The sequence below is a fragment of the Bufo gargarizans genome, chromosome 10, assembly GCF_014858855.1.
Source record: "Bufo gargarizans isolate SCDJY-AF-19 chromosome 10, ASM1485885v1, whole genome shotgun sequence".
Lineage (NCBI taxonomy): Eukaryota > Metazoa > Chordata > Amphibia > Anura > Bufonidae > Bufo > Bufo gargarizans.
The window spans coordinates 99,422,830-99,444,060 of record NC_058089.1 but is presented as its reverse complement, the minus strand read 5'-3'; the positions used below and the strand labels follow the sequence as shown (position 1 = coordinate 99,444,060).

Genomic DNA, 21,231 nt, shown 5'->3' with positions numbered 1-21,231 from the left:
CCCACCTTTGATCTCTCAGTGGGAAAGGCATGTGGCAGCAACTCGAAATAAATGCCCACCTGGTTAAGGAAACCTCGGCACTGAGTTGGCTCTCCCCCAAAGCGCTGTGGAAGGGGGGCAGAACCGGTCATACCCCGAGACACCGCAGGCGCAGCAACAGGTGTCGGGGTAGACTCTGGCGCAACAACCGGAGCGGCAGTAGGAGCGGACCCAGGAGCGACAACCGACCCATCGGCAACGGAAGCGAAATGAGCCGTGCGTTCAAGCAGGGTTTGCAACGCCACAGCGAACCGACCCAACAGGTGATCCTGCTGATCAAGTCTGGCAACCAGCGTAGGTAGCGAGGATGGCCCTGTACCGTCAGAATTCATGGCTTGGTCCTAATGTCATGGAACCATGAACCAGACGTACAACAAGAGATAAGTGGAAATAAGAAGGCTTTATTGAAAATCAAGCTGTAGCAAAAGTCCAAACGGATGGCTAAACCGAAGCAGGGTCTTGCGTAGACAGAGGTCAGGAACCAGGAGGGTAGTCAGACGAAGCCTGGATCAGGAACCAGCAGGGTAGTCAGACGAAGCCAGGATCAGGAACCAACGGGGTAGTCAGACGAGGCCAGGATCAGGAACCAGAAGCAGCAGCAGTCTTAGAAGCATGTGAACACAGGAGGACCAAGCAAGGAACTGAAGCCACAGACCTTCTATATATATGAGCTAGGCATCCAGCTCCTCCCAGTGGGAAGGAGAAGCGGCAGGGTGGGAGGCTACAAGAAACCCAGAAACCAAGATGGCCGCCAGCACATGTCAAACGAAGGAGAACAGTAAGAAGGTAAGACCATGACAAATTGTAAGCAAGCCCACTGCGTTGGATGAGAAGCCACCACACACATGAACTTTCTCAGGATGCTTTACTTTATTGTCATGGCCAGAAGTACCCATAGAAATATACTGCACTTCTCTATGTCACTAATCTAAAAATCAAATGTTCTGGCCTAAGATCTATTCCCACAATGTTTTTGTCATCCTACGTTAAAGGCTATTTACACATTTGGAGTCAATTTTTTTTTTATGATTGCATTTAACTTATTTTTGTCTAAAAATCATATTTTCAATTGGCCTTTATTAAAAATATTGAGCTGGTCAGTCACAAAGGGTTAACTGGTTTTCTAACTGTGTGACTGGTACTTTCACTTGGTGCAGGTCATCTAATAAACCTTATTTCTAAACTACTGAGAGGTCATAAACACTTATTTAAGCCACATTGTTATCAGTAAGATAAGAACTGAGCTATAATGAGTGTTTATAATGTGAAAGAGCAAAGATAAGGAGCCCGTCTGCTCCTCAGATGACGGAAAGGACAAATAATTCACAAGCAGCTAGTAGAGCATCTCAGCTCTGTACAGAAAAAAGGGCTCCATATTGTTAATAAAGACCAATTGAAAAAAAATATTTTTAGCTCAAAATAAGTATAATGAAATAATAAATAAAAAAAGTTGTACATAGCCTTTGAATAACTTTTGGGGGGTGGGTTCCGTCAACATAGCCATATGAGGGCTTCTTTTGGCATGAAGGGTTATATTTTGTATTAGCATCATTTTATAGAACATCTAATGTATTGTATAACTTTTACAAATATTTAGGGGTGATATTGTAAAAAGAAAACAGCAATTCTATTATTGTTTTTATTTTATTTTTACCATAGTAAAAGTCACATAACATATTCTGTGGGTCAGTACAATTATGATAACACCAAATGTATAGATTTTTTAAAATATTTTTCTACTTTTGCACAAAAACTTTTTCTTGAAAAAAAAAATTGTGTCACTGTAATTGGGACAAGTAATAGTTTTCATCACTGACAGGACTTAATAGGCATCTGTAAATGACAGACCTGGGGGCCATAATTAGGCTCCTGGCTGCCAGAGCAACCATTTGAAACGCCATGATCGCATTGCTGGGGTAGGGCGATTCTAACCACTTAGATGACAGTATCAGCATTGACCACGGCATCTAAGGGGTTAAACTACCAGGATCTGAGTTAACTCAGATCTTGGCAGTGCATTAAAGGGGCGTTTCCCTTCAGCAAATGGCATTTATCATGTAGAGAAAGTTAATAAAAGACACTTACTAATGTATTGTGTACTGTATGTATTTTTCAGTTGCATTATCTACTGCTCGTTTTCAGGGATTATGACCACCCTACAGTCCGTAGGTGGTCGTACTTGCACACTTTAGAAAAAAGCGCCGACTCTCTCGGTGGTTGGGACCGTGAGAGCGCACAAAGCATGAATGCGCAGCAACTCCCATCCTGGCCACCTTGTATCTGCAGCAGTGGTCGTAAACCCTGGAACTGAACGGTGTATGTGTATGTCTCAGATGTCATATGAAGACTTTGCATCTTCTCCATAATACAGTTCTGTCCCAAGGGACCCTATGCAGGGTTGCCAACAGTCCCAAATTTGCTGGAATTGTCCTGAATTTTCAGAGACAATGTGGCAAGTTAATTTTTTTTGTAAACCCTGTCCTAAAGTGGTTGTTCCAACATAAATGAAGGGGAGTATATATACCTATGGTGGCACATGAAACCCCTATGGCCCCCATAATACAGAACCCTTAGTATAATGACTCCGTCTGCCATCATCATATGGATAATATAAGATTATCTTTTCCCAGATAAAGATAAGAAGAAGTCGCCCTTGAAGAGTGCTGAGGTTCTCTGCTCCATTCCTGCGCATCGCCTTTTGAGCCCCAGTTACTATCACAGCTTTGGAATGACAGAAAATTATGTCATCCTAATAGAACAGCCTTTAAAGCTGGAGATTGTAAAGCTGGCGACTGCGTACTTCCGAGGAGTCAACTGGGCTTCATGCATCACCTTCTATAATGATGAAAAGGTACGTTCATTAGGTGCTAGAGCAGTGATCAGCAACCTTTGGCGCTTCAGCTGCTGTGAAACTACAACTCCCAGCATGCACACGTACTTGGCTGTTCTAGGGAGGATTCTGGGAGTGGTAGTTTCAGCTGGAGGTTGCTGATCTCTGAGCTATAAGATTTTATTAAAGGCGTTTTCCGGCAGTAGACTATTGATGGCCTATCCTCTTGTTCAACGCTCTTTAGACCTGGTTTCACATCATCGATAAAAGGACCAAAAAGCCTGTTGGAGAAAAGTTTTACAGCGATGCTTTGGTGTTTTACCATCACGTCAATGCTTATGAAGAAGACGGCCATGTGGTGTTTGATATTATCGCATACAAGGACAATAGTTTGTATGAAATGTTTTATATGGCCAATTTACGGAAGGAACTCAGTGAGGAGGCTGTATTAACCTCAGTACCATCCTGCAAACGGTTTGTGGTCCCCGTACACTATGACAAGGTCAGTTTCTAATTCTTTCATCCCACACCTTCTGTTGGTTTCTATGATTATGTGAAGCCTCGGTTCATCTTTATGGGGTTGCTCCTCAGTAACAGAATACAGTATGACCCTGTCTGCGCTCACTATTACGTACCGGCAGTTTGTAGTCTGTTGCTCATGACGCCTTCACAGGCGGAAGGCTTTGCTACAGAAAATTTATGCAACTGAAAATCAGTCTCATTCTTCTGAATGGGGTTTGAAGACCCTACTGTCGAATTAACCCCATTCACATAAATGGAACTGATTTTCAGAATTTTTCTGCAGCAAAACCTTCCGCGTGTGATGGCGAACAGGAAGAACATACAGAATTCTGAATTGCAATTGCACTCTAAAGTGCACCTAAACTTAATAAACTTAAGCCTCATCCACACGTCCGTGTTCCAATCCGTGAGAAGGTGGTCAGTGATGCATCCGTGAAGCTGTCTGTGATGGATCCGTGTGTCCGTTTTTTGCTGTCCGTGTGCGTCATCCGTGTTTCACTGACCCTGCACAGCCGAAAAATAATTTGCAAAGCATCTCTTCCTAATGATCTGTGAGACACGGATGAGACACAGATGGCATCCGTGGTTTTCATGGACCATAGACTATAATGGGAGTGATGGATCTGTGAACACAGACAAAATAGAGCATGCATCCGTGCTAAAAACACGGACCCATGGATCGCGCTAAAACACTGATGCGTGAATACACACATTAAAATGAATGGGGACGTGTGCTGTCCGTGGAGAACAGGTACAGCACACGTCTGTGGAACAATGACATGTGAATGAGGCTTTAAAGGAGTTGTCCGCTTTTTACTATTGATGACCTATCCTCAGGATAGGTCGTTTATATCAGATCGGTGGGGTTCAATGCCTGACACCCTCACCGATCAGCAGGGGCAGATTGGCCATAGACCTTACAGGGAAATTTCCCGGTGGGCCAAAGCCCAGAGGGCCGCCTGGGCCCCCCTCACTGCCAGCCAGTGGATGTTTTTGGGGGATGTATTTTGTGATGGACTGTGGTATTTGGCTCTGTTGGGGTGGTCTAATGTGCCACAATATGGTATTGCTGGCCCTGACTTCCTTCAATTTGGACAAACTAGAAAACGGGGCCACTTTTAGTATTTTTTCCAGGGCCACTTTAAGCTCCCAGTCCTCCGCGGCCGATGAGCTATTTGAAGAGAAGGCAGTGCTTGTACAAGCGCTGCCTTCTCTGCCACAGCAAGTATGGAGTCCTTATTCACTTCTCTGTCCTATCCACTTGAACAGGACGGAGCTGTCCCATAGAAGTAAATGGGGACTCCATACTTGCTGTGGCAGAGAAGGCAGCGCTTGTACAAGCACTGCCTTCTCATCAAATAGCTGATTGGCAGGGGCGGACTGGGAACTTAAAGTGGCCCAGGAAAAAATACTAAAAGTGGCCCTGTTTTCTAATTGAACTGCCGCTCCGTCCCGATTGACTATAATGGGGGCAGGGTGGAGTTCCGGCGTAGGCATGGCAGCGCACGGCGAGAGGCTGCCGGAATAAAACTACGACATGTCCGACATTTATTCCGGAAGCCTCTTTCCGTGCACTGCCGTGCCTCGCCGGGAACTCCACCCCGCCCCCATTATAGTCAATGGGGACAGAGCAGCAGTCCGGGGGCACACGGTCACTAGCGGCAGGACGGATCCGACAGGCTGTTCACCCGACGGAACAGCCTGACGGAGGTCCGTGCCGCTAGCGTGAAAGTAGCCTAATACTAATGTGAAATAGACTTAATTTGTGGGACGAGTTGTATTATTTTTTGGTACCTTTAATGTATTGTATAACTTTTTTTTTAAGATGTGTGAAAAATCCATTGTTTTAGGGTTTTGTTTTTACAGCGTATACTGTACGGTAAAAATGACAACTCTTTGTTATATTTTACTACTTTTAATAAGGGCTGTATTACACCAACAGATTATCAGACAGATTTTCTGACCAATTATTGGTCAGATGGCCGTTGACACACACAGATCTTTTGTTACAGACACCAACTATTGGTCTGATTGGACAGATATTGGGCAGATAATACGTTGGTTTGTGTCACCATACTCTGGCAGCCATAACTTTTTTTTTTTTCTGCCAACGGAGCTGTGGAGCTGTGTGAGGGTTAATTTTTTTGCAGGGTGAGCTATAGTTTTTTTTGGTACCATTTTGAATACATACAAACTTTTCACAAATATATATATATCTACATACACATTGTACATTTATTAAAAAAGAAAAACTAAAAGGACCTAAGTATTCCGATTATTTGCTATGACAGTTACATTTTAGCTCTAGGGGCCTCCCATTTCTCTTGATCATGTTTGAGATGTGAAAGGGCCTGAAGACTTTGTGAATGCACAAAAGTGAGTACACCCCTGACATTTTTTTAATATTTTATATATTTTCATGTAACAACTCTGAAGATCTGACACTTTGATACAATGTAAAGTAGTCAGTGTACAGCTTGTATAACAGTGTAAATTTAGTGTGCCCTCAAAATGGCAACAAAAGTAAGTACACCCCTAGAGTGAAAATGGCCAAATTGTGCCCAAACTGTCAATATTTCGTGTGGCCACCATTATTTTCCAGCACTGCCTTAACTGTCTTGGGCATGGAGTTCACTAGAGCTTCACAGGTGGCCACTGGAATCCTCTTCCGCTCCTCCATGACCACATCACGGAGCTGGTGGATGTTAGAGACCTTGCGCTCCTCCACCTTCCGTTTGAGGATGTCGCACAGATGCTCAATAGTTTAGGTCTGGAGACATGCTTGGCCAGTCCAGCACCTTTACCCTCCGTTTCTTTAGCAAGGCAGTGGTCATCTTGGAGGTCTTTATCATGTTGGGATTCTGCCCTACAGCTCAGTTTCTGAAGGGAGAGGATCATGCTCTGCTTCAGTATGTCACACTACATGTTGGCATTCATGGTTCCCTCAATGAACTGTAGCTCCCCACAGCCGGCAGCACTCATGCAGCCCCAAACCATGACATTCCCACCACCATGCTTGACTGTAGACACACTTGTCTTTGTGCTCGTCACCTGGTTTTCACCACCCACGCTCAACACCATTTGACCAAATAAGTTTATCTTGGTCTCATCAGACCACAGGACATGGTTCCAGTAATCCATGTCCTTAGCCTACTTGTCTTCAGCAAACGGTTTCCCGGCTTTCTTGTGCATCATCTTTAGAAGAGGCTTCCTTCTTGGATGACAGCCATGCAGACCAGTGTGATGCAGTGAACGGCGTATGGTCTGAGCACTGACAGGCGGACCCCCCCCCCACACCTTCAACTTCTGCTGCAATGCCGGCAGCGCTCATACATCTATTTTGAAAAAACGACCTCTGGATATGATGCTGAGCACTTGCACTCAACTTCTATGGTTGACCATGGTGAGGCCTGTTCTGAATGTTCTTGTTAAACCTCTGTAAGGTCTTGGCCACCGCGCTGCAGCTCAGTTTCAGGGTGTTAGCAATCTTCTTATAGCTTCAGTCATCTTTATGTAGAGTAACTATTCTTTTCTTCAGATCCTCAGAGAGTCCTTTGCCATGAGGCGCCATGTTGAACTTCCAGTTACCAGTATGAGAGAGATAACACCAAATTTAACACACCTGAGACCTTGTAACACTAAGGAGTCACACGACACAATGCACAATTTGTCCATTTTCACTTCGGGGTGTACTCACTTTTGTTGCCTGCGGCTGGCTGTGTGTTGTTATTTTCAGGGTACGCCAAATTTACACTGTTCTACAAGCCGTACACTGACTACTTTACATCAAATTGTCAGATCTTTAGTGTTGTCCCAGGAAAAGATAGAATAAAATATTTACAAAAATAGGAGGGGTGTACTCACTTTTGTAAGATACTGTGTATATATGGAAAAGGTTTTATTTTTTAATTTCCTGTATATTTTTTTTTATATATTTTTTTTTATCTGAATCTTGTTTGATCGCTTGTACTATATAATGTAATCCGTCTGTATTACAGTGTATAGGAGATGTTGACTGAGTCTGTTATATCCTGCCAGACACAGGGTGTAAAAGAGACCATTATATGACAGGCCAGGGGGCCTTTGGAAAACCCCCGGCTCCCATGACAACTACTTGGCACCCTTCAATTGAGTTCATGGGGTGCCAATTGGAGGACAGAGGTATCTCCCTCCCTCTTTCTAACCACTCAGATGCCTCGGTAGTCATTGAGCGCGGCACCTGAGGGGTTAGTGTAATCTCCAGTCCCGGCAGTGAGAGCAGGGTGCAAGCTCTATAATACAACTGGTACCGTCAAGCAAAGATGTTGGCCCAGCTCCCAAGCTATTCTGGCACTGAGCGTTAACTTACTACTTACAGCAATGTAACAGTACGCTGCTGCGTTTCAAGGGGTTATGTACTCAGGCTGTCAGTCAGTATGAGGTTTGGATGACTGATATAATGTGTCATTTATTTGCAATTCTCCCGTATAAGGCTCCTTTCACACTAGCGTTTTTGCTGGATCCAGCAGGCTCCAGCAAAAACGCCTCCGTTATTGATGATACAACGGATCCGGTTGTATTATCTTTAACATAGACGGATCCGTCATAAACTCCATTGAAAGTCAATGGGGGACGGATCTGTTTTCTATTGTGTCAGAGAAAACGGATCCGTCCCTATTGACTTGCATTGTGGGTCATGACGGATCCGTTTGGCTCCACATCCCAGGACGGAAAGCAAACCACAGTATGCTGAGGTTTGCTCTCCGGTATGAGAACTGTTCAGTTAAGTTTTGTCCCCATTGACAATGGATGGTGACAAATCAGAAGCGTTTTTTTACAGTATTGAGAACCTATGATGGATCCTGACACACGCTGCAGCGTTTTTATGTCCGCGATGTGGTGCGGATCCTGACGGATCCTGACACACAATGTAAATCAATGGTGGCGGATCCATTTTCTCGGACACAATAAAAAAAACGGATCCGTCCAGTTATTGCTATGTTAAAGACAATACAACTGGATTTGTTCATAACGGATGCAGACGGTTGTATTATCATGAAGGATCCAGCATAAACTCTGGTGTGAAAGTAGCCTAAGAAGTCCAGATTGCTATTTTTGTTTTTCTTCCTTCCTCCTTTTCCCTGCTGTCAGCACTCAAAGCTACGTTGTCAGGACTGCTGTGCGCATGCACAGGAGTCCTCTCCATTATGTCAGCACAGAGGTCCCAACTGTGTAGTTCAGTGCAGCTTTGAGTGCTGGCAGTAGGATAAGAAAGGTCAGTGATCTGCGTTCCTTTAGGCTACTTTCACACTCGCGTTATGGCTTTCCGTTTCTGAGATCATGGGCTCTCACAAGCGGTCCAAAACGGATCAGTTTTGCCCTAATGCATTCTGAATGGAAAAGGATCCGCTCAGAATGCATCAGTTTGCCTCTGTTCAGTCACCATTCCGCTCTGTAGGCAAACACCAAAACACTGCCTGCAGCATTTTGCTGTCCGCCTGACGAAGCGGAGCCAAATGGATCCGTCCTGACACACAATGTAAGTCAATGGGGACGGGTCCATTTTCTCTGACACAATAGAAAATGGATCCGTCCCCTATTGACTTTCAATAGTGTTCATGACAGATCCGTCATGGCTATAGAAGACATAATACAAATGGATACGATCATGACGGAGGCATGCGGTTGTATTATTGTAATGGAAGCATTTTTTGCAGATCCATGACGGATCCGCAAAAAACGCTAATGTGAAAGTAGCCTTATCTGCAGGACTACTCATGTATGACTGATGATAATAGTCTTCTAAGATCATGGTGACAGATTCTCTTTAAATCCATGTCACTAGGAATTAGTAAAAATAAAAAAATCCTTTATTTCTGTGAAGACTGAGACCAATGGATGTATGCGTACTGATTCAGAGCGCTTTGTTATCATTTCATAGAAAGCAGACGTGGGAGTAAACCTGGTAAAGATTCCTACGACAACAGCAACAGCGGTGAAAGACAAAGACGGCCAGATATACTGCCACCCAGAGACTTTATGTGAAGGTAGGAAAGAACACTGAAAACAACTAAAAATCAATACAAACCACTGGGTAAATATAAGAAAATGAAGGTATGAAATAGTAACAGAGTTACATACTGAATCATACGGAAGTGCTAATCTGAACGGTCACATTTGGCTCTTTGCCCCCCTGCCCAGGCATATTACTAGACAAGCTGGCACTCTGCCCTTTCTAGGAGCCTCTCTAAACTATGGGGGTCATTTGTTATAGCTCTACATCTGATTTCTGGCTTAAAAAAATTACAAATGCCGGTTTGCCAACTTTTTTAGACCAAAAATGTACTCTGGTTTTGTGGTGCATGGACAGATGTGATTAATATACCCATTGACAAAAAAAATAAAAAATAATGCACCAAGAAGTAGTTGTTGGAACGGAATGAAACTTCCTATGTGTAAATGTCATGATGATATATAAGCGATTACAATGTTAAGAGAGAAAGGAGGAAGGAAAACTGTATAATGGAAAGGAGGCTCTAGGACCCTGTGGGGCCTGGATACAAGATGGGATATGGTAGGGCATGGAGGAATACAGGATGGCATGGAATTTGATCCAGTACTTGGTATTAAAGGGGTTGTCTGGTTGGCCATATTGATGACCTATGCTAAGGATAGGCCATCACTATCAGATTGGCGCGGGTCTGACTCCCAGCACCCCTGCTGATCCGCTGTTTGGAGAGACCACAACGTTTGTGCGACTGCTGTGGTCTCTTCACTCTTGACCTACACGTCATCAACATCCCCTTCGAGTGACTGAGGATGGGTCATCAATATGGGAAAACTGGACAACCCCTTGTGCATAAAGCTAAAATATACTCATATGTATGGAGAATGAAGCAATCATTTTCCTCTGAGATAGTGGCAATAGACGTGGAGAAAGCCATCTAATGCCCGGGAGCATGATGACGCAGTATGACTGATACATTGCATTTAGTAACCCAGCAGTGACCATTTATATTGGAAGAGCTATAACCCATGCATAAAATATCTGTTACATTTCCAGGCATTGAATTACCTAGAATTAACTATGACTACAATGGCAAGAAGTACAGATATGTTTACGCCTCACATGTCGAATGGCGCCCAATTCCCACCAAGGTAAAGCTTCTTGTTATCTTGCATCACCATTTTTGGGTGTTGTCGGCTGCACATCGGACCTCTGACAGATGCAGAATGCAGACCGGATGGGTTTTGCTGAATACTTAAAGGCTATGGACACCTAATTTTTTATGATTGTATGTTAATAATTTTGGGCAAAAAATAATGTTTTCAATTTATTAAAAATAGTCACTAGCATTTTAGATACAGGAGTTAAAAATGAGTCTGTTTATAAAGTATCACTTCTCAGTCCCATCAGCTGACGGCTCATGTGAAGCCTTATTTCTGATCTCCTCTCCTGACCCCATAAACACTCATTTAATGGGGTTGTCCGCTTTTTATAATTGATGACCTATCCTCAGGGTAGGTCATCAATATCAGATTGGTGGGGTCCAAGTCCTGGAAACCCCACTGATCAGCTGTATGTGAGGGCAGTGCTGGTACGAGCACTGCCTTCTCTTCTCTCTTAACCTGCTCGCCACAGCAATTGCAGCTCACTTCTATGGGTCAACTATCTGTTAAGTAAATACTACAGAGCCATCCCATAGAAGTGAATAGGGACGCCATTATTGTAATTAAACCTGCTCACCACTGCAATTGCTGCGGCGGGCAGGTAAACAGGACAGAAAAGGCAGCGCTCGTACTAGGGCTGCCTTCTCTTCAAACAGCTGATCGCCGGGAGTCGGACCCCTGCTAAACTGATAATGATGACCTATCCTGAAGATAGGTCACCAACAGTAAAAGGCGGACAGCCCCTGTAAGCCATATCAGTAATAGCTATAGTGAGTGTCTATGAGGTCAGTAGATTGGAAATAAGACTTGACATAAGCTGTCAGCTGATGAGACTAAGAAATGATACTCGGAAGACAGTAACTCAAAAACAGCTGAAAACTTTTACTAAAATCCAATTCTAAAAATGATTTTTAGCCCAAAATAAGTAAAATGTAATCCTAAAAAAATTCCCCCGAAGGTATCCATAGTCTTTAACCACTTTCCAACAGCCCATTGACTATAAGGCTAGGTCTACACGACGACATTTGTCGCGCAACACTTTGTTGCACTAATGTCGCACGACAATTTTTATAATGGCAGTCTATGGTGTCGCACTGCAACATGCAACATGCTGCGACGCAACAGTCGCAGAAAATCCATTCGAGATGGATTTTTCTGCGACTGTTGCGTCGCAGTCGCAGCATGTCGCATGTTGCAGTGCGACACCATAGACTGCCATTATAAAAATTGTCGCGCGATATTAGTGCAACAAAATGTTGCGCCCTGTCGCGCAACTTTTTGACGCGCAACAAATGTCGTCGTGTAGACCTAGCCTTAACGTCCTTGGGCGATCGGTTTACCTCTGAATGGATGTTCTGGAACGTCCATTCAGAGATCGCAGCTGCATGCTAATCGTGCAGCTGCAGAGAGGGGGGCCCACTTTCAGTGACAGCAGGGCACCCCAGGTAGAAGTCAGGGACCTTTCCTGGGTGTCCCTGCCTTCTAGATCACTGTATACACATGCCGCTTCCTGTCCCGGCCCCGTAGTCATGTGACCACCGGGGCCGGGCGAGTGCAGGAGCTGTCGGGTCTTCCATAGACCACGATCAGCCCTGCACTGAGGCTGTACAGCCTCTCTGGGGGGTGTATTTCCCCTGTAACTGGGGCTACTATGTCAGCTCCAGTTACAGGAGAAACCAATAGTGAAAAAAATAAAATGACGTTAAATGTCCCCCAGAGTTCTTGTATGACCTTATGGGGGACACAAAGTGTAAAATAAAAAAATTCAAAAATAAAAAATAAAGTGTTTTGAAAAGAATATAAAAAAAGTTTCACATCTTAAAAAAAAAAATCCCCCCAAATCCGTTATTTAAAAAATGTTAAAAAAATAGAAGAAAAAAAATAAAATAGACATATTTTGTATCACCGCGTCCGCAACGATCGGCTCTATAATAATATCATATGATCTACCCTATCAGGTAAACGCTGTAAAAAAGGTAAACGCTGTAAAAAAAAATATAAATAAACATTGCGCCAAAACAGATTTTTTAGTGAGCTCACCTCCCAAAAAACATAATGTTAAATCAATCAAAAAGTCGTATGTCCCCCAAAATGGTAGCATTAAAAACATCGCCTCATCCCGCAAAAAATGAGCCTCTACACAAGACTATAGCCAGAATGAAAAAAATATGGCTCTATGAAAATTGCAACACAAAAACATGATATTTTTTTCAAAAAATGCTTTTATTGTGTAAAATGTAAAAAAATAAATAAATTTACATATTTGGTATCGCTGCGTCCATAATGACCAGGTCTATAAAAATATCACATGATCTACCCCATCAAGTAAACGGTGTAAAAAAAAAAAATATATAGAAAAATGACACAAACTTTTTTTGTGACTTCACCTCCCATAAATTAGATAAAAAGCAACCAGAAAGCCAAATGTACCCTAAAATGGTGCCAATAAAAACTACAGCTTGTAGTATACAAAAAAAAAAGCCCTCACACAGCTCATTCAACAAAAAATAAAAAGTTATTGCTCTTAAAAACCATGACAGAAAATTCCATGTTAGAAAATCCAGATGCCGCTCCTTCCCTTCTGAGCCCTGGCGATTCCCCAGTTTACGACCACAATTGGGGTGTTACTGTATTCAGAAGAAAATGGGTAGCAAATTGGGGGGGGGATATTTTCAGTGGCGTAACTAGAAATTACTGGGCCCCTCCCCCAGTAATTTTTTCACAACCCCTTCCTTTCATGCCGCCCCCATTCCTGTGGCTAGTAAAGATCGCTCTCTCAGACCAGGCCTGGCAGCTTTTCCATATGTTTTCTACATTGTCTATACTGTCACTGTATATCATTTCATTGTGTAATACTGTTGAGGGGGCCCTGACAAAATCTTTTAGTCCTCCTCCTCCTGGATGGGCCCCTTCTGGGTCAGGGCCCCAAAGCAGCCGCTTCTCCTGCTTCCCCTATAGTTACGCCCCTGATTCTCCTGTTATCTTTTGTGAAAAAAAAAAGTTTGGGCCTAAAGCACCATTTTCACTAATTTTTCATTTTCACACCCAAGTATTAAAAATTCTATGAAACAGCTGTTGAGTAAAGTGCTCACTATACCCCTTAAAAATTCCTTGGGTGGTGTAGTTTACAAAATGTGGTTACTTTTGGGGGGTTTTTCACTGTGGGGTTACCTCAGGGTCCCTTCAAATGCAACATGGTGCCCACAGACCATTCCAGAAAGATCTGCCCTCCAAAAGCCATATGGCGCTCCTTGCCTTTTGTGCCCTGTCGTGTGCCCAAACAGCGGTATACGACCACATATGGTAATAAATATTGAGGTTGGTTTTATTGTTAACCCTTGATGTGTTCAGGAAAAAATTTATTAAAATGGAAAAATCTGAAAAAAAGTGACATTTTGACATTTCACCTCTATTTTGCTTTAATTCCTGTGGAATACCTAAAGGGTTAACAACATTTCTAAAACCAGGTTTTGAATAGTTTGAGGGGTGTCATTTCTAAAATGGGGTCATTTATGGGTTGGTTCTATTATGTAAGCCCCACAAAGTGACTTCAGAACTGAACTGGTCCTTAAAAAAGTGAGTTTTGGAAATTTTCTTTAAAATTTTAAGAATTACCCTGGGTTCACACCTGAGCGTTTTACAGCGCGTTCAAATGCGCTGTAAAACGCTTAAGACATGAAAACCAATGCTTCCCTATGGGAAGGGTTCACACCTGGGCGTTTTACAGCGCGTACGAACGCGCTGTAAAACGCCCGACGCTCAAACAAGTACTTGAGCTTCTTTGGGGCGTTTTGACGCGCGTTTGTGGCCATAGGACACTGCAGTCAATGACACAAACGCGCGTCAAACGCGCGTTTACTATTACAAAAAACGCGCGTAAAACGCGCGTTTGAGGAACGCTCAGGTGTGAACCCAGGGTTAGGCATTCCAGCCCCAAGATTGTGTTCTGATGGTCGCTTGTCATGAATCAGGAGCACTTTTATTAGTGACACAAAGTTAGCTTCACCCAGGGTTCACACCTGAGCGTTCTGAAAGGAGCGCTCTGTATGCGCGATTGTACCGGCGTTTACAATCGCGCATACAGAGACAAGCGAACGCCCATTGTCACGCGTTCCCGAAAGTCAATGTACGGGAACGCGCGACAAAACGCCCCAAAGAAGCTCAAGAACTTTTTTGAGCGTAGGGCGCTCTACAGCGCTTGAACGCGCTGTAAAAACGCTCAGGTGTGAACCAAGGCCATAGGGAAGCATTGGTTTTCATGTGTTGAGCGTTTTACAGCGCGTTTGAACGCGCTGTAAAACGCTCAGGTGTGAACCCAGCGTGAGGAGGGGCTGTTCTTCTGCTGCGATTGTGGATTTGGATGACAGGGCAGTCATAGTCGGCCCCATGTCTTCCCCAGCCCCCCTATAAAAAGCACAGAGCATGTTTGGGCTCCTGAAGCCCTTTGACTTCTGCATCTACTGATTTTCTTTAGGTTTTTTTCCCCCCTTAAAATTGCATGTCATTCTTTTTTTTGTGTATTTTATTGCATAGATAGTGAAATTTGATACAGTGACAAAACAAATGTTATCGTGGTCCGATGAAATGTGCTGGCCTGCAGAGCCTTTGTTTCTCCCAGACCCGGATGGCAAGGACGAAGATGATGGTAAGAACTTCCTTACAATCTGTATCTATCTTCAACCTTAAAGGGAGTCTTTCACCTAATCTGAGCGTTTTAGACCGCTCAGATCAGGTTATAGACTCTTTAACCCTCATTACGATCATACCTTTGTCTTATGTGTCCCTCGCCCAGATAATGAAAATAACACTTTTTAAACTTATGCAAATTACCTTCTGAAGGTGCCCAGGGGCGGCGTTACTGGGCGATGTGCCCAGAAAAACACACCTCCAGCCGGCGGACGTCACGAGCGGCACCAGAGGACGGCGGGCTGGGAACTGGCCCGCATCTGCGCACTGCTCTGCCCATTATGGGCAGAGGAACATCCTTTCATATTGCGCATGCGCCGGCCAACTAAAGACAGCCGGCCGGCGCATGCGCAATATGAAAGGATGTTCCTCTGCCCATAATGGGCAGAGCAGTGCGCAGATGCGGGCCAGTTCCCAGCCCGCCGTCCTCTGGTGCCGCTCGTGACGTCCGCCGGCTGGAGGTGTGTTTTTCTGGGCACATCGCCCAGTAACGCCGCCCCTGGGCACCTTCAGAAGGTAATTTGCATAAGTTTAAAAAGTGTTATTTTCATTATCTGGGCGAGGGACACATAAGACAAAGGTATGATCGTAATGAGGGTTAAAGAGTCTATAACCTGATCTGACCGGTCTAAAACGCTCAGATTAGGTGAAAGACTCCCTTTAACTTGTCATACAAGTTAATAAACTGACGATGGCGGCAGTGACCAGCTAGCTCTGCAGCCAAAAGCCTCAAATCTCCAGAGGAGATTAGGTAAAGAAGAAATTCCCTTTAAGACCTGTTTAATAACATATCCCATGTCTATTTACAAATGTTCTACTTGTAAAACATCAGTACACATGTTACATATGACTACACTATAATCAAAGGGGACCTAAACCTTTTCTGAAAGTGTGGAAGGTGGAAGCGGTGTTTCTCAGAGCGCTCTGCACCTTCGGCTTGCATCGCCTCACTCAGCTTTCCCAGCAGGCGGGGTGCAGTTTCTTTATACTTTTTAACAGATCCGTACTCTTTATCGAGCAGAGACGATGCAAGGTGAAGTTGCAGGTCGCTTCGAGAAGCACTGCTGCACCTTCAGTAAAGGTTTAGATCCCCTTTAATATGAAAAGTTTCCCTTTATCAGGCACTCTTCCCCAAGGGCTGTCTATAGGAACATGTCTACTGTGCCTATGGGTAAATTTGGCCCTGAATATGTCTGGGACATGCAGCCTTTATGATCATATGACTGTTAGGGTTCATGCACACGACCGTTGTTGTTTTGCGGTCCGTTTTTCACTGATCCGATGTTCCATATCTGAGTTTTTTTTCCCTCTGATTTAAGTCCTCTTCCGTTCCGTTATTGCACAAAACATATCCGTATGGTTTCCGTATTTGATCAGTTTTTTGCGGATCGTATACAGAAACAGTAACTTATTAATCACCAAACACATGAGCGATGTGGGCTGGGCATAGCATTTCTACAGTATGGATCCGCGAAATACGGATGTGTTCCGTGTGCATTCCGTATTTTTTGCGGACCCATTGGCTTGAATGGGGCCTCGGACCGTGATTTGCGGACAATAATAGGACATACACTACTTTTTGGGGGAACGGCCATGAAGACAAACGGAAACGGAATGCACACGGAGTAACTTCTGTATTTTCTGCAGCCCCATTGAAGTGAATAGTTCCACATACGGTCCGCAAAAAATACGTAACAGAAGCGGAAATAAAATACGTTCGTGTGCATGAGCCGTTACATCCATAGAAATTCATGGAGTAGCTACATTTGAGTTACTCAATACAACACATACAACATACTGTATGCAATTCTGTGACCGTCATTGGGGTCATTTTTGAACAGATATACGCCACTTTTGGAACACAAAATACTGTCGTGTGCATGAGCCCTAATTCATAGGAATGCATTACTATCTGGGCCTGCAGCATTAGACCCCATCCACACTACCGTATCTGCTTTGCGGTCCGCAAATCTCAGATATGCAAAATACAGGTGCAATCCGTGTGTATCCTGCACTTCTTGCGGGCCCTGTTGTAATAATGCTTACGGTATTTTTGTCCGCATGTGCTATCTTTTTTGCAGACTGTAGAACGGACAAAAAGATGTGGACAGCATTTTTTGAGGCCCCACTGAAATGAATGGGTCCGCATCCGATCCGCAAAACCTGGATCAGACGCAGACCGAAAAATCTGGTTGTGTGAATGGGGCCTTACAGTCAAAATGATGTATTGCTCCCCCTAGCCAGATGACTGCCACACTGCATCAAAACTTACGTACAGAGATGATGGTGGCCTCACTGTCTTTTGCTATACAATGTCATGCACCCACAGGTCTTAATATCTGATAATATATAATATTGAAATACATATGGAAGACAGGGATTCTAATACAATTTCACCTGAGATTTTCCTTTATTTGTGGAGATGAAATTCGAGGAAAACCTACAGTGACCAATCAGCTTCCTACTTTTAGGCCAACCTAACTGCTTGCCATAGGCGGCTCCGCTACTTTTTCTGCTTCTGTTTTGGGAAATCTCCCCAATCTGCACTGACTAGATCCTGTGTGTTACTTTTGCAGGTATTATATTATCCTCTATCGTATCTTCTAACCCAAAGAAATCTTCTTTCTTACTCGTTTTGGATGCCAAGACCTTCAAGGAACTTGGACGCGCCAGCGTCAATGCAAGTGTTCATCTGGACCTGCATGGGCTCTTTATTCCAGACAATAATAACTAAACGATGATCTGAAGAGTCGGACCACGTAAAGGAGCCTGGTTTAAAACGTCACAAATTTTCATGGGACATAGAGGACAGTGTACTTCAAGAGGTCTCTAACCTGTCACTCCGCTGGCGCAGGCTGTCATGCGTGGGGTTGTGGCTTGGTGACAGCTGGACACCTATTCTGTAGACTGTTTATGTAAAACTAGAACGGTTCCCCATATCTTATAAATAACTCATCTTGTCAAATACCTTCTGTGGGGCTAGAAATTTGCGTGTCCTTCCCTTCTACAAGCTTTTTCAGGCAACAAAGAGAACTCAGAAGGGTCCCATCACATACTTCCATCCAACCCTGATAAATATCAACCCCAGGGAGGCACCACCAATGAGGCCAGGTGAGGCGATCGCCTCAAGCAGCACCAGGTAGGGGCAAGAGAGGGGCAGCCGAAGGGCCATGAGCTGAAGGGATTAGGTAAAGAAATTGGCATTGGGGAGGGAGGGGTGTCATTTCAGTTTTTGCCTCAGACACCAGAAAGGCTAGGTGCGCCCCTGACCAAACCCACCGATTTTGGTCGGACTGGCCGACCATCTAATGTGCCCCTGATGGCAGATGTTGAAGGAAAGAATGTTCGGCAGTGGCATGCCGCATCGGGTTTTCTCAGTGGAGATTAACCGCTGCCAGAGAAGTCTGGCAACTCCTCATTTTCCTCTCCCCATTGAGCACACATGCATGCCTGGCCAAGCCAAACAGGCATGTGAATGAAGGGACTGAGAGGCAAAGCTGCTATACAAGGCGAAAGGCCACCTTTAGAATCAGGAAAAGTTGAGTTCATAAGACGTCAACAGTAGTTTCTTGCGTGCTTCCACCAATCAGATGCAGCTGCACCCACCAGTCCAGCTGTTTATAGGACATCATGCAGAAGCAACTATGTCCTTTACCTCTTGAAGCAAGGAGGAGGGCCATTTTGGGTTTTGACCTACAAGTTCTTAGGTGGGAATACAACTGGGCCTGGATAAGGGAGCAGAACACCTCCTAAAGCTTCCCTAACCCTCTCCCTGACTCCTAGCCGTATGAGCTGACCTGACCTGGATGGTAGGAGGGCTCAAACTCAGGAACCTAGGACCCTGAGTCACCCTGATAATCCCTCAAGATAGGGAAAGACACGGATGAACAGGAGTCTCACCTTGCCTAGATGCAGGAAAAAGCAGGCTGTGCACAGCTACTGAATTAGCAGGTAAGAACTCAGAAACAACCCGCACTTACCTGCCACGGCAACAACGAAGAACGGACCCCCAATGCAGACAGGATGCATGGCAGCCCCAGCAGAGCTGCACACTGACTTATGATACCCTCCTCCGGGGAACCCTGACACCCCCTTACGGAGGTACAACAGACAGGGGAAATGTCTAGCAACCATGCTGGACTACAACACCAAACATACCAGACATGGAACACTAAACTAGACATTACAACACCAACCCCTTACATAAACCCACACCAAACAAGGAGACCTGTAAGGAAGGGTACAGAACAGAGTAACAAAGGGGAGACATCATGGTGACATCGATGTCCAACTGGACAGATGACATATCCAGGACAGGAGCAACTCCAGCACACAACATGGCTGGAGGACAACTGGCTCTAGCCTGGAAGCCCCAGGCAATATGAACACCAAGTGGCCACACCCAGCCAGGTAGTTAACCCCTCCAGCACCAGACAGGAAAGGACCCAGGAGAAAGGAGGAGGCACAAACATGCAGCAAAGACACGTTGCCCATGGCAACAAGTATGCACAGCTAACGTGTTATGGCGAACAACACCGCCCGTGACAGTTGCTTAGCACAGGTAAAACACTAGCACCCTTATAAATGTAGGCCGATGTCTATGTCTGGTAGTCAGACACATAATGGGCCTTTATAATAGGGAATAGTATGCTGTATATGTGACTTGTCTGTCAGGGGATGTGGCTGTGAATAGACACAAGGTGAATGACGGTCTGCTGGAAGTCTAGAGATCAGGGACACTGTAAATCTAGGACAATTAACATAATCAACTGTATTTATTAATTGTATTTAAAATAAATGGTAAAATATATATTAATCTTGTGAAGTGTGATGATTTAAATTGGACCTGTCTCCTCTTCTGGCATGTCTGTTTAAAGCAACTACTTACATTCCCTATGTGATAACACTTCTGGAGCATCTATTCTACTGAGTCTATGTTGTGCCATTCCCCTATTATTCAAACTGGAAGTTTATGATTGAATTGCCAACTTTCTGCTATAGATCCCAAACGGGTGTTTTTGGTTGGGGATGTGTCCCTGAAAAGTCTGACACTATCCAATCAGTTCTTGGACCTTTGTTGCAGAATGTTAGAAATTCATTCATAAACTTCTAATAGGAATAATAGAGGGATGGCAGAACATAGAGTCATTAGAATAGATGCTCCAGAATTGTTATTACATGGGGCATGCAAGTAGATACTAAAACAGTGTTCCTGGGGTATATAGGGCGCCTTTCCCGTAATAGAAGGTGCCTGATAGGGGAAGGCGAATAAATAGATAAGATTGTGCCTGACATAAGGAATACAGAAAGTGACACGACGAACATTTGTGCAATGAAGCATCCTCACATGCCGGGGCAAAGTCTATTCACAAGATGTGGTCCCGTTTTAGTTTGTCACAATTTTTTTGCAAAATTGCAGCAAAAAAAAAGTACAATGGGAGAAAATGCAACTTGAATGCGCCATGTGATTTAGGCATTATTTACACCTGCATTGGAGGCAGGGGCCTTTACTGCAGAGCCCATTAGAAATGCTGGACAAGATAGAACACTGACATGAAGGCTAAGCCCATAATATAAAGCGCTAGGAATAATTACCCAGCACGACAGAGAATTCATGATTACAATCAAGCCACAGCAGCAAAAATCCCACTATGCATGCCGGCCATACTGGAACCTGTGTAGGGGCTTCTAGAGGGTGTGACATGTCCTCTTTAACCACCTCCGGACCGCCTAACGCACATGTGCGTTCCGGAGGTGGCAGGGCTGCGCACAGTCACGCATATACGCGTCATCTCGCGAGACGCGAGATGACGCGAGTATGCGCCCGCGCGTGCGCAGTTCGCGCCGGCATTTCATCGAGAGGTATTTCGTCAGCAACCTGCCAGCCAATGATCGTGGCTGGCAGGTTGCTGATTTTTAAAAAAGCCAATCACAGAGCCATATAGCAGATCATATTTGTAAATATGATCTGTTATATGGCTGCCTGCTCCTCTGCTGGTTCTTTT

The 21,231-nt window shown here is 44.4% G+C and overlaps 1 protein-coding gene across 2 annotated transcripts in view; it reads left to right on the top strand.

Moving 5' to 3' along the window:
• The window catches only part of BCO1 (beta-carotene oxygenase 1), a 44,704-nt gene extending 24,684 nt beyond the window's left edge, over positions 1-20,020 (top strand). For both annotated transcript variants that reach the window (XM_044270216.1, XM_044270215.1), the window contains exons 6-11: positions 2,670-2,890; positions 3,114-3,371; positions 9,312-9,417; positions 10,434-10,528; positions 15,074-15,185; positions 17,803-20,020. In XM_044270216.1, coding sequence (XP_044126151.1) covers positions 2,670-2,890; positions 3,114-3,371; positions 9,312-9,417; positions 10,434-10,528; positions 15,074-15,185; positions 17,803-17,960 — 950 coding nt within the window. In that variant the 3' untranslated portion in view covers positions 17,961-20,020. The remainder of the gene's footprint in view (positions 1-2,669; positions 2,891-3,113; positions 3,372-9,311; positions 9,418-10,433; positions 10,529-15,073; positions 15,186-17,802) is intronic.
• Positions 20,021-21,231: the final 1,211 nt, after the last annotated feature.